Here is a 13,557-nt window from a genome sequence, read left to right as displayed (position 1 = left end):
AATGTTGAGAAAAGATGATAAAGACACGGCGATGATGATATAATGATAATAATACTTACACCCGGCATTATCACTCTTTCAATGTCATTCATTATAACGTTCCAGTCTTCTCCTTCATGCGGGGCGGTGTCGGGAACCAGTTGCCGCATATATCCAGGTTTTACATTCGGAAGCACTCGGCGATTACGTATATTTTGTAAATAATCGGCTATATAATCTACCATTTCCTTTCCTGCAATACATAAAATATAATTAGAAAATGCAGAAATTTATTCAAATCTAGGGAATAAATTCTTACAAAATATGTCTGAATCTAATATGTCTAAATTAAAAAACTGAATGCACCCCACATGAACTTTATCATGTAGGTTCGACATTAAACGGGAACAACCCCCACCCCCACTCAACAAAAAATAGAAAAGAAAAAAGCAACAACAAAACAAAAACAAACAAACAAACAAACAAACAAACAACAAATAAACATAAAACAACAACAACAACAAAAAGAAATACAACATTGTTTGGGAAGTTGCATCATCCATTTCTGGTCAAATTGATTTGCTTTTAAACGTAACATATCTTTTATTGTTTTTCCGGAGCCACAAGAGGCCTCATTATAGGGGTTCTACTGTAAACGTCTTGTCAATTAATTGATCCACGGTCACTTAGTATTCATTGCTAAATTTCAAACACGCAACACTTTAAAAAAGATTCATATAAGTATTTAAAACCTTATACAATAATCATGCGTTTCTTTTTAAACTCACAACACAAGAAAATAAAAGAATAATGTAGAGGACATTTATGTCCGACAATTTATAGAATATCTTTGTGTTCTTAGCAAAATATAAGTATCAAAATAATGCGTGATCGTGTATAGCTGTGTTTCGATGTGATCAACTATGCAATGTCTTTATTTAAAGCAGCACGCCTCAAGATTCATTCTAATTTTCATGACAATTTTGACAATGTATTTAAAAGTAAAATATTGCCAAGTGAACAAAGAAAATAATTCATTTAAACAATTTACCAAACGACACTTACAATCTACGTAAATTAACCCCCCCCCAAAAAAAATGATAATAGAAAAAATAAATAAAATAAAGATAAATGAAATAAATAAATAAATAAATAAATAAATAAATAAATAAATAAATAAATAAAGGCAAAAGTAGCCCCCTTACTGCGTTAGTCACGCAGTAGAATTATTGTAATAAATACTGCAAAATCAACTATTAACCACACATTAAATTATTTAAAACTTTTGTTTTTACTTAAATATCTGTACAATTTCTTCAAGTTTGATTTTCTTGAGATATAGTTTATTGTGACCATTTTTTAGTGTATTTTGGAAGTTACACTAACCAATGTTAGTTAGATGATAAAACCTTTAAGTCTTTATAAAGGTTTGCCATCCTATACAGAGTCTATTCTAGGATGGGGGGATGGGGGATGGGGGGATTCACTCATATTTTTGAGGCATCCCCCGTATTTTTTTCAGAAGCAGGGTAAAACATTTACATAGAGAAAGAAGGAAAAGGATAACAAGATGTAATAAATTCTCACTTTTCGATAAAAATCCCCCCTATTTTTCGAATCCTAGAATAGACCCTGCCTATGTGTGTTTCTTCCAAAACAGTCAAAGTACTAAAATATATTTTGTTTGCGTTTTGCTACTTTATGGCAAAAAAATATACATGTATACAATTATTCTAGTAATTATTCGAGATATGAATAATATGTATATGTTTTTGGAACCATCTACATTGCAAATGCTGAATCGTAATGGAAAAGTGTCAAATATAAACATGATATTTTAAAATGAAAAGGACCGAGTAATTATTCGAGATATGAATAATATTTATATGTTTTTGCAACCATCTAAATGCTAAATCGTAATGAAAAAGTGTCAAATATAAACATGATATTTTAGATTGAAAAGGACCGACAGGTGTCACTGGCCGCATATAAAACGAATGAGTGATATATATTAAATAATAAATTTTACTTTTTTCTCTAAATTAACAATAGGTTAGTGTTTATTAGTAAGCATTTAAAAAATCAAATTGTTCGACCAATTTAATATACATTTAATATACATTGTAGTAAATGCGTACTAATAAATACTAACCAATTTTGTGTTTGAAATATTTTTTTATGAAACAGTCGATTTACTAGACAGATTGATTTACCATACGAACAGATTATGTTAGGATTCATTTGAAATACTACAATTCTATTGGACAAAACATAATGTCAAACACTAAATGGAATTTATTCATTGGATCATTTTTAATGTTCATTCGTGTATTTAATAAGATAGTTTTACAAATATTTTAAATTTTAATAGGAAGTGATTTATTTTTCAAATACATAAAAAGTAAAGAAATATATTTAAGTATTTTCTTTTATCTCTTTCAAAAGATACTTGATTGTTTTTAAAACATTATTTCAAATTATTAAGAATGAATGTCTTTGTATATTTCAATATTTTTTCATTACACAAAATCATTGTAAGGGATATGCATCGATGAATAATAAAAATAATAGTTAAATACAATGTAACTATAACCGTTCCTAGCGGTCGAATAAATTACGCGTTAGACTTATTCAGTGTATTTTGTAACTTATAATCACTCGGTGACATAACTATTCCGTCCATCGTGGCAAGGTATGTCTATAAAAATTTCGTTTTTTCTTCTTTGACTGTTTCTTTTTTCCCCCGAAACTATATAATTCAGTTACAAAATTTACGAGGAATTTGACAACTAGAACATTCAATCGACAAAATAACGATCTAAACATTAGGTGCTTTTATCATGTTTTCAAGAAATGAAATCAAATCTTTTTCTTATTATCATGTTAACAAGCGGGTGACTTTAAAGGCAAGGAATATTAACTTGAAAGAAAAAACTATCTCACCATGTTTCCTGTACTGTTCAAAGTCCATTTCTTTCGGTTATAATTCCGGAAAGTTCTCAATTAAGATCAATTTCTTACTTTAATCAAAATGCAAATAACTTAAATCACTATACAGTACTAAAATCACAATACTGTACTTAAAACACTTTACAGTATTTAAATCGCTTTACAGTATTTAAATTACTATACAGTACCTAATTCACTATATTGTACTTAAATAAATCACCATAAAGTGCTTAGATCACTTTTAAGTACTCAAATCACCGTAAAGTACTTAAATCACAATGACAAATTTAAAACACCGTAAAGTGCTTAAGTATATCTTTCTGATTTTCAGTTATTTTAGAATCAGTCTATTTGTGAGAAATAAAACCATGTGTATTTCTCAAAATGAAAGCCCTTGTCTCTCAGTAAAAAATGTGTATTTTAAATAACGTCATCAAAATTACTGATGGAATTTGAAAAGAGTGTTCAGCCACGTATTACTAATAAATTTTATCAATATCTACAGCTGCATGCATTTTTAAACATTAATAGTTACTTCATAATATAATCATCAATTCAAATTTACAAACAAATGTTAACAAGTTTTTTTTTTTGTTATCTTCGTTAGCTTAGAAAAAATTCGATTTTTTCCCCTAAGAACTAATTTTGTTATTATAAAAAAATACGATTTTAATCAATTTAATCCTTTGCGCTGTATGTTTTTTTAAAAAAGTTGTTTAATTATTTCCTGTACCAGAGTAGTCCAACCTGAGCAAATAAAGTTACTCCAATACTGATGTTAGCTGTTGAATAAACGTTATGCCGTTGGTGAATTCCGTTTAGAACTGATATCCCACAAACTGACCTGACAAATGGAGAGGCCCGAATGCTGTATTGATTTCTCATGACTAGTAGATTAACTGTACATTGTATTTAACTATCAATGTTTTCTATTGTCCATATAATAGTGTAAAATTATATTAGTGTAACATAATGAACAGTGTAACATTATCATAGTGTAACTTTATATAAGTGTAACATTATATTAGTGTAAAGTTATAATAGTGTAACATTATATTGGCGTAACATGATAATAGTGTAACATTAAATTAGTGTAACATTATATTAGTAAAACATTATAAAAGTATAACATTATATAAGCGTTACATTATAAAAGTATTACATGATTTAAGTGTAACGTTATCAAAGTGTAACATTATAATAGTGTAACATTATATCAGTGTAACATTATAATAGTGTAATATTATAATAGCGTAATATTACATAAGTGTAACATTATAATAGTGTAACATTATATAAATGTAATATTTTAATAGTGTTATATTTAATAGTGTAACATTATAATAGTGTAACATTATAATATTGAAACATTATATAATCGTAACATTATAATTGTGCAACATTATATTTGTATAACATTATAATAGTGTAACATTATATAAGTGTAACATCATAAAAGTGTAGCATTATATAAGTGTAACATTATAAAAGTATAACATAATATAAATGCATTATTATAAAAATATAATATTATGTATGTGTAACATTATAAAAGTATTATATTATGTAAGTGTAACATTATAAAAATATAATATTATGCAAGTGTAACATTATAAAAGTGTAACATTATATAAAAGTGTAACATTAAATTAGCTGAACAATATAAAAGTGTTAATTATGTAAATGTAACATTATAAAAGTATAACATTATATTAATGTAACATGATTATAAAAATATAATATTATGTAGGTGTAACATTATAAAAGTATAATATTATGTAATTGTAACATTATAAAAGTGTAACATTATATAAAAGTGTAACATTAAATGAGCTTAACAATATAAAAGTGTTAATTATGTAAATGTAACATTATAAAAGTATAACATTATAATAATGTAACATTATAAAAATATAATATTATGTAGGTGTAACATTATAAAAGTATAATATTATGTAAGTGTAACATTATAAAAGTATTACATTATGTTAGTGTAACATTATAAAATTATCATATTATGTAAGTGTAACATTATAAAGCATGTAACATTATAAAAGTATAACATTATATATTTATATTAAAAGTGTGACATTATAAAAGTGTGACATTATAAAAGTGTAACATTATAAAATTGAAACATTATATAAGTGAAACATTATAGAAGTATTTTATTATCTAAGTGTAACATTATAAAAGTGTTATATTATGTAAGTGTAACATTCTTAAAGTTAAATATTATGTAAGTGTACCATAATAAAAATATTATATTATGTAAGTGTAACATTTTACAAAGTATAACATTATGTATTTATATTAAAAGTGTGACATTATTAAAGTGTAACATTATTTTAATGTAACATTATAAAAGTCTGACATTATAAAAGTGTAACATTATATTAATGTAACATTATAAAAGTGTAACATTATATTAATGTAACATTTCAAAGTGTCACATTATAAAAGTGTTACATTATAAAAGTGTGACATTATATTAATGTAACATTATAAAAGTGTCACATTATATTAATGTTACATTATAAAAGTGTAACATGATATTAATGTAACATTATAAAAGTGTAACATTGAATTAATGCAACATTATAAAAGTGTCACAATATAAAAGCGTGACATTATAAAAGTGTGACATATAGTCAACTCTGAGACAACTGTTATGTTAATTTTTTAAAGATATACTGTGCTAAAATTTAATATTAGAAAATAATGATAATTGCCACACTGTATTTTTGTAATTATCAAATAAACATATTCGACTTCACACAATGTAGATACACCATGTTAAAACTGCTACACACTAAAGGTTCTGTTCTTCAAAAAATAACAGCAACAACTAATATTGTTGGAAATTGTCGATAAATATTGCAAAAAAGTTATTTATCGCAAATAACATGTAAATTTTACTTGATTCTTGAATATTCTTGTTATTTTTCTCTTAAAATCTTAGTACATTTTTCTCAAGTTTGAATTTCTTGAAATATTTGGCTCATTTGCCAATTGGCAGAATAAACATAACTGTATACTGTTTAAATAGTATCATTATAAACTATTTTCATACACACCTAATTTTATAAGATCAAAAATATGTTCAGCTGTCATCGACTTTTATTGAGATAGCGTTTCTAAATGATTATAACCCAAGACATTATCAAACACGGATACGTAATAAAAAATTTAAACACGGATATGTTATAACATTATCAAACATGGATACGTTATGACATTATCAAACACGGATACGTTATGACATTTTCAAACACGGATACGTTATAATATTGTCAATCACGGATACGTTATAACATTTTCAAACATGGATACGTTATAACATTGTCAAACACGGATACGTTATAACATTGTCAAACACGGATACGTTATAACATTGTCAAACACGGATACGTTATGACATTATCAAACACGGATACGTTATAACATTATCAAACACTGATACGTTATAACATTGTCAAACACGGATTCGTTATAACATTGTCAAACACGGATACGTTAAAACATTATCAAACACGGGATACGTTATAACATTGTCAAACATGGATACGTTATGACATTATCAAACACGGATACGTTATAACATTATCAAACATGGATACGTTATGACATTATCAAACACTGATACGTTATAACATTGTCAAACACTGATACGTTATAACATAGTCAAACACGGATACGTTATAACATTGTCAAACAAGGATACGTTATAACATTTTCCAACACGGATACAATAACATTTTCAAATATGGATACGTTATAACATTGTCAAACATGGATACGTTATAACTTTGTCAAACACGGATACGTTATAAAATTGTCAAACATGGATACGTTATGACATTGTCAAACACGGATACGTTATAACATTGTAAAACACGGATACGTAATAACATTAACAAACACTGATACGTTATAACATTGTCAAACATGGATACGTTATAACATTGTCAAACACGGATATGTTATGACATTATCAAACACTGATACGTTATGACATTTTCAAACACGGATACGTTATAATATTGTCAAACACGGAAACGTTATAACATTATCAAACACGGATACGTTATAACATTGTCAAACACGGATACGTTTTAACATTGTCAAACACGGATACGTTATGACATTTTCAAACACGGATACGTTATAACATTGTCAAACACGGATACGTTTTAACATTATCAAACACTAATACGTTATGACATTTTCAAACACGGATACGTTATAACATTGTCAGACACGGATACGTTATAACTATATCAAACACGGATACGTTATAACATTGTCAAACACGGATACGTTTTAACATTTTCAAACACGGATACGTTATAACATTATCAAACATGCATACGTTATTACATTGTCAAACACGGATACGTTATGACATCATCAAACATGGGATACGTTATTATATTGTCAAGCACGGATACGTTATAACATTATCAAACACGGTTATGTTATAACATTGTCAAACACGGATATGTTTTAACATTGTCAAACACGGATACGTTATGACATTGTCAAACACGGATACGTTATAACATTGTCAAACACGGATACGTTTTAACATTGTCAAACACGGATACGTTATGACATTGTCAAACACGGATACGTTATAACATTGTCAAACACGGGATACGTTATAACATTGTCAAACACGGGTTACGTTATGACATTATCAAACACGGATAAGTTATGACATTATCAAACACGGATATGTTATGACATTATCAAACACGGATACGTTATGACATTATCAAACACGGGATACGTTATAACATTGTCAAACACGGATACGTTATAACATTATCAAACACGGGATACGTTATGACATTATCAAACACGGGATACGTTATAACATTGTCAAACACGGATACGTTATAACATTGTCAAACATGGATACGTTATATCATGAACAAACACGGATACGTAATAACATTGTCAAACACGGATACGTTATGACATTATCAAACACGGATACGTTATAACATTATCAAACACGGATACGTTATAACATTGTCAACCATGGATACGTTATGACATTATCAAACACGGATACGTTATAACATTGTCAAACACGGATACGTTATGACATTATCAAACACGGATACGTTATAACATTATCAAACACTGATACGTTATAACATTGTCAGACACGGATTCGTTATAACATTGTCAAACACGGATACGTTAAGTCATTATCAAACACGGGATACGTTATAACATTGTCAAACATGGATACGTTATGACATTATCAAACACGGATACGTTATAACATTATCAAACACGGATACGTTATAACATTGTCTATCACGGATACGTTATAACATTGTCAAACACAGAAACGTTATTACATTGTCAAACACGGATACGTTATGACATTATCAAACATGGATACGTTATAACATTATCAAACACGGATACGTTATAACATTTTCAAACATGGATACGTTATGACATTGTCAAACACGGATACGTTATAACATTTTCAAACATGGATACGTTATGACATTATCAAACACAGATACGTTATGACATTTTCAAACATGGATACGTTATGACATTGTCAAACACGGATACGTTATAACATTGTCAAATACGGGATAAGTTATAACATTGTCAAACACGGATACGTTATAACATTGTCAAACACGGGATACGTTATAACATTGTCAAACACGGGATATGTTATAACATTGTCAAACACGGATACGTTATGACATTATCAAACATGGATTCGTTATAACATTATCAAACATAGATACGTTATAACATTATCAAACATGGATACGTTATGACATTGTCAAACACGGATAGGTTATAACATTGTCAAACACGGATACGTTATAACATTATCAAACATGGATACGTTATGACATTATCAAACACGGATACGTTATGACATTTTCAAACATGGATACGTTATAACATTGTCAAACACGGATACGTTATAACATTGTCAAACACGGGATACGTTATAACATTGTCAAACACGGGATATGTTATAACATTGTCAAACATGGGATACGTTATAACATTGTCAAACACGGGATACGTTATAACATTGTCAAACACGGGTTACGTCATGACATTATCAAACACGGATACGTTATGAAATTTTCACACATGGATACTTTATAACATTGTCAAACACGGATACGTTACAACATTGTCAAACACGGGATACGTTATAACATTGTCAAACACGGGATACGTTATAACATTGTCAAACACGGGATACGTTATGACATTGTTAAACACGGATACGTTATATATGACATAATCAAACACATATACATTATGACATTTTCAAACACGAATATAATAATTACGAGGATATTATATTACGTTAGCTCCAGTCTAGTTTATTTTCATGTAGTGTTTTGTAGTTATTTTAGGTCTGGAATAAAAGAAACTGGCCTTGATGTATTTTATTATATGCTCAGGAAGTGACTAAAATTTTAACCACTTAATACATTCCAGTTAAGTATTGTTTACGTCAAGTTTTTAAAAAAAAAAGATATATAATATATATATATGACAATTTTGAGTGCAATGCATGCATGATTATTTAGTAATGACGTAAAAAATCTTTTATTTTGCTAGCTTAGTTTAACCATATTTTATTGCTTGTTTTCTTTCTATACAAAAATACATGTAGATAGGTTGTCACGTGCAGGCATTAGACAAAACATTAACAAAAATATTTACAATATTTACATGGATGTTGTAACTGTTTATGTAAAGCAAAAAGGTCGGAGTTGGCCTTTCCCACTTATTTTGTTGGTGTATCGGAACTAAAGTTAGAAACTAAATATGTGGGTTTTGTCATATTCAATTATTATGATAAGTTTATAAGTTTATTTTCAAATTCCCATAAGGCCATTTGGCCCATGAGGATATACAATGCATTATATATGGCAAGATAGTATATAACATAAATGTATAAATCAATTGAAACAGCGGAGAAGGTTTACAAATAATAAAATATCTTCCTAATTAGTATATTAGATCAGATATTCTTGGGTATAATTTCGGTTTTACAATGAGAAAATTCACAGTGGTGTATTATGTTTTAAACATATATTATCTAATGACACAAAATGAAAGATTACTTTTTTAGTGTTTCGGCCTCAGAAAACTAAAAGCCACCAAAGTTTGTTCCGCGTTTATTGGAACTTAATTGATATCTCGTAATGCGTAAATGATAAATTGATATTAAAAGCAAGGCGATTATTTCGCGAATCGGTATCTCACAAATCGGTGTCTCACATCTACAAATTTAAAGACATTAGTGGGGATAGCAGGGTATAGATCGTTGTACGGCGAATCAATCTTGATCAGTTTAATTCACTGAAAAATTAATTAGACATTCAGGGCGGAATGGAACGAGGAACGTAGATATTGCAAAAACCGATCAATCATTGTACGTTTTAATGTTTATTAACAAGCCGAAATTAAAAAGAATTTTAAATTAAACAAAGCTTTAAGAAAAGTTGTATAAAAGAGGCGGTTTAAAGTTCATTGACCTTTTAAAGTTAAATGAACGGCTTAACTGTTTATGAAAGGCTCAATCAAGCCGAGTCTGAACTATTTTCAAATTTGCCGAGGAATCCCGTTTTGCTATTTTGAAGAATTTGTCTTTGAAGAATAACTTTGAAATAGTTTTATATATCACCCTGGCATAATATTAAAAAAATGATCTAGCCTAATATTTAAAAAATAATATTGACCTAGATTGCATTTTATAAAATCGACCTAGGATTACGTGAATGTCTGGGAATAGGGATCAAATATTTAACTGTAACAAAATACAACTTTTTTTAAAAAAACAACACATGGAAATGCATTTCATGCCGAATATTTTCAAAATGAATAACCTTACAAAATCTAAAGATTTATACAATGGACAAGTAAGAAAATGTGAAAATTACTGACGAATTCTTGATAGTGCCTACTTATTTATTATTCAACTGTCAAATGTGAAATAATTTACGTCATCTCATATATTGACAATTTAACTTTGACTCTTAAATAATGTTTTAATTGTCCCGCAAGTGACCTAATCTGAAGATGCTATGACTAGACTGAAAGAAATGTTTTGCAATTCAGACTCGTAAATTATACCGACTTTGAAGACAAGCAATTCAAATTTGATTGTCAGAAAATTAATTTTCATTAATTTTCATAATATCAAAAACAGTTTTGTATGACAAAATCTGCAAAAGAATGACGAAAATAACATGTGTTTACTGTTAACCACGATTCTTTGTAAGAAGATACTTGGAATGATACTTCAATTTAGTTAAAGACCTATTGTCATAGAACATTGAAGACATGGGATGTAATGAGTGTTTTAGCATTCTATGGAAATGTGTCCAAAATCACATTATAAGTTAAATAAGTACAATTGTGTGACCTGTTGTGACTCGAGAGGTGGGCAAACAAATTGATTTGAAAGAAACACACATAGGATGTCAAACCTAGATCTATAGAGACTTAGGGGTTTTATCATATCAATGAAAAAAGGAAACAAACAAGAACAACATGAAAAGACGACGACGCCGGGTACGGCAAGGGCGCAACAATTCTACTTTTGTTTTACTAGAGATAAATGTTAGTCCCTGCTTTCACAACTCAGGGGTCAATATAAATGCACCAAAAACACACCCTGGATACCCACAAAGAGGACAACGTTAATGAAATGCTGTCGTTACAATATCCAGTCATCGCTACAATAGCTAGTCTAAATCGCATTTTTGAAAATCATGCATACAGAAGGGAAAAAACAGAAAAATAGAAAACAAATAGGTATATAAGTTGCTCAAGTTTTCCTTATACAATAAAATCATTAAAATACAATGCAAATGTCATAATCTATACTTACATATACAGATTTTATGTCTTTTGTAAGTTAATCATTGTAATTGTTTGAGTGCAATGCTTAAAAAATGCGGATAGTTCAGCAAAAAAGCATTAACTGTAAGATGACCAGACGCCTTGACTGATATTATTTCTCCCTTTTTGTCATTTGTATCACTTTAGCTTCCATTGTAAACTTTGTACTGTTGACTTGTCACCAATTAACTGTTGAAAATAGTGATTGTCACGTGATTTTCCTTGGTCCAAAACGACCAATAACTAATTGAAGGACACTCACTTTCAGGAGAAGAAATACGTCTGTCAAGTTGCACAAAGAAAACTAGAGACATTGCTCATATAAGTGTAAGGTTAACTGCGCTAATTCAGAGTTTTAACTGTTAGTAAGCGGATATATTGTCATGCAAACGAAAACATACAAAATTGCCCTGATTATCTTTAATAACGTGGTTAACAGAGAATTAATGTGTATCAGTAGCAACAGCAGTAAAATAAATACATACATACATACATACATACATACATACATACATACATACATACATACATACATACATACATACATACATACATACATACATACATACATACATACATACATACATACATACATACATACATACATACATACATACATACATACATACATACATACATACATACATACATACATACATACATACATACATACATACATACATACATACATACATACATACATACATACAAACAAACAAACAAACAAACAAACAAACAAACAAACATACATATATTTTTTAATAAATAAATTAATTAAATAAAATAAATACTTAAAAAAATAAAAAGATGAATAAATAAAAAGAAATAAATAATTAAATAAATAAATAGAAAATCAATCAATCAATCAATCAATCAATCAATCAATATAGTGATGGTATATTTCGGGAATATTTTTCCAGAGGAATTTTTTGTATAAACAAATAAATTTGCACATCATTTTAGGAACATATTACACACAGTGTTTATTTATCGTTGTTGTTTTTGCACAATCAGTTACAGAAAATGGTATACATTCATTAATTTAATTCATCTAAGTGTAATGATAAGATATTGAAACGTACCTCAGCTTAATAAATGGTCTCACTTTTTGGAAACATTTTCCTTTATAAAACGTCTAGTCTTTATTGATTTTGCAATAAATAAATTTGATCTTGACTGATTATAATACCTCGCTTTAAGAAATAGACAAATTCCATTCCAAGCGCAAGTCTTTATCACTATTTCATGTGATTTCAGAAAAATTGTTTTGTCATTAATATGTATTTACCACACAAGCTTTGTCACAAATTCAGAAACTTTATTTCATTTGCGGAAATCTGTGAACGTTGATAATACAAATTTATTGTAAACCAATTAGAAAGAGGCAATGAAAATCAAATAAATAAAACACTTGAAAGGGGTATCAAGTTAGGACGCATCTATTTTTAATGTAACCAGATCTTGTCAAATGAGCTATTTCCGTAAGGCTAAGACTCTTGTAACTGATGCCGCGCCGTTTATACAATACACGCGTGCATTTCAAGAAAAGGTTTGAATAGACTCACTTATAGCCTCCAGATGAACCAAAGTATTTCAAGAAAATCAAACTTAAGAAAAAAGTACTGAAATTTTCAGAAATGTTAAATTATTCAATATTTTAGTAATAACTTATAAGTTAAAATTAACGACTGATTTTGCAGTATTGATCAT

At 28.4% G+C, this 13,557-nt stretch overlaps 1 protein-coding gene across 1 annotated transcript in view; it reads right to left on the bottom strand.

Annotated features, from left to right (window-relative positions):
- The window catches only part of LOC132747607 (histidine decarboxylase-like), a 28,277-nt gene extending 24,548 nt beyond the window's left edge, over positions 1–3,729 (bottom strand). Inside the window, exons 1-2 of the mRNA XM_060737027.1 lie at positions 2,923–3,729; positions 60–232 (exon numbers count right to left, since the gene is read on the bottom strand). Of these exons, the coding sequence (XP_060593010.1) occupies positions 60–232; positions 2,923–2,950 (201 nt within the window). The 5' untranslated portion in view covers positions 2,951–3,729. The remainder of the gene's footprint in view (positions 1–59; positions 233–2,922) is intronic.
- Between the last annotated feature and the right edge of the window lie 9,828 nt (positions 3,730–13,557).

Source organism: Ruditapes philippinarum, unplaced genomic scaffold, assembly GCF_026571515.1.
Source record: "Ruditapes philippinarum isolate M1 unplaced genomic scaffold, ASM2657151v2 ctg9060_1_1_1_1, whole genome shotgun sequence".
Taxonomy (NCBI): domain Eukaryota; kingdom Metazoa; phylum Mollusca; class Bivalvia; order Venerida; family Veneridae; genus Ruditapes; species Ruditapes philippinarum.
Note: the sequence above shows the minus strand (reverse complement) of the source record. Positions and strands in the feature narration are given on the sequence as shown.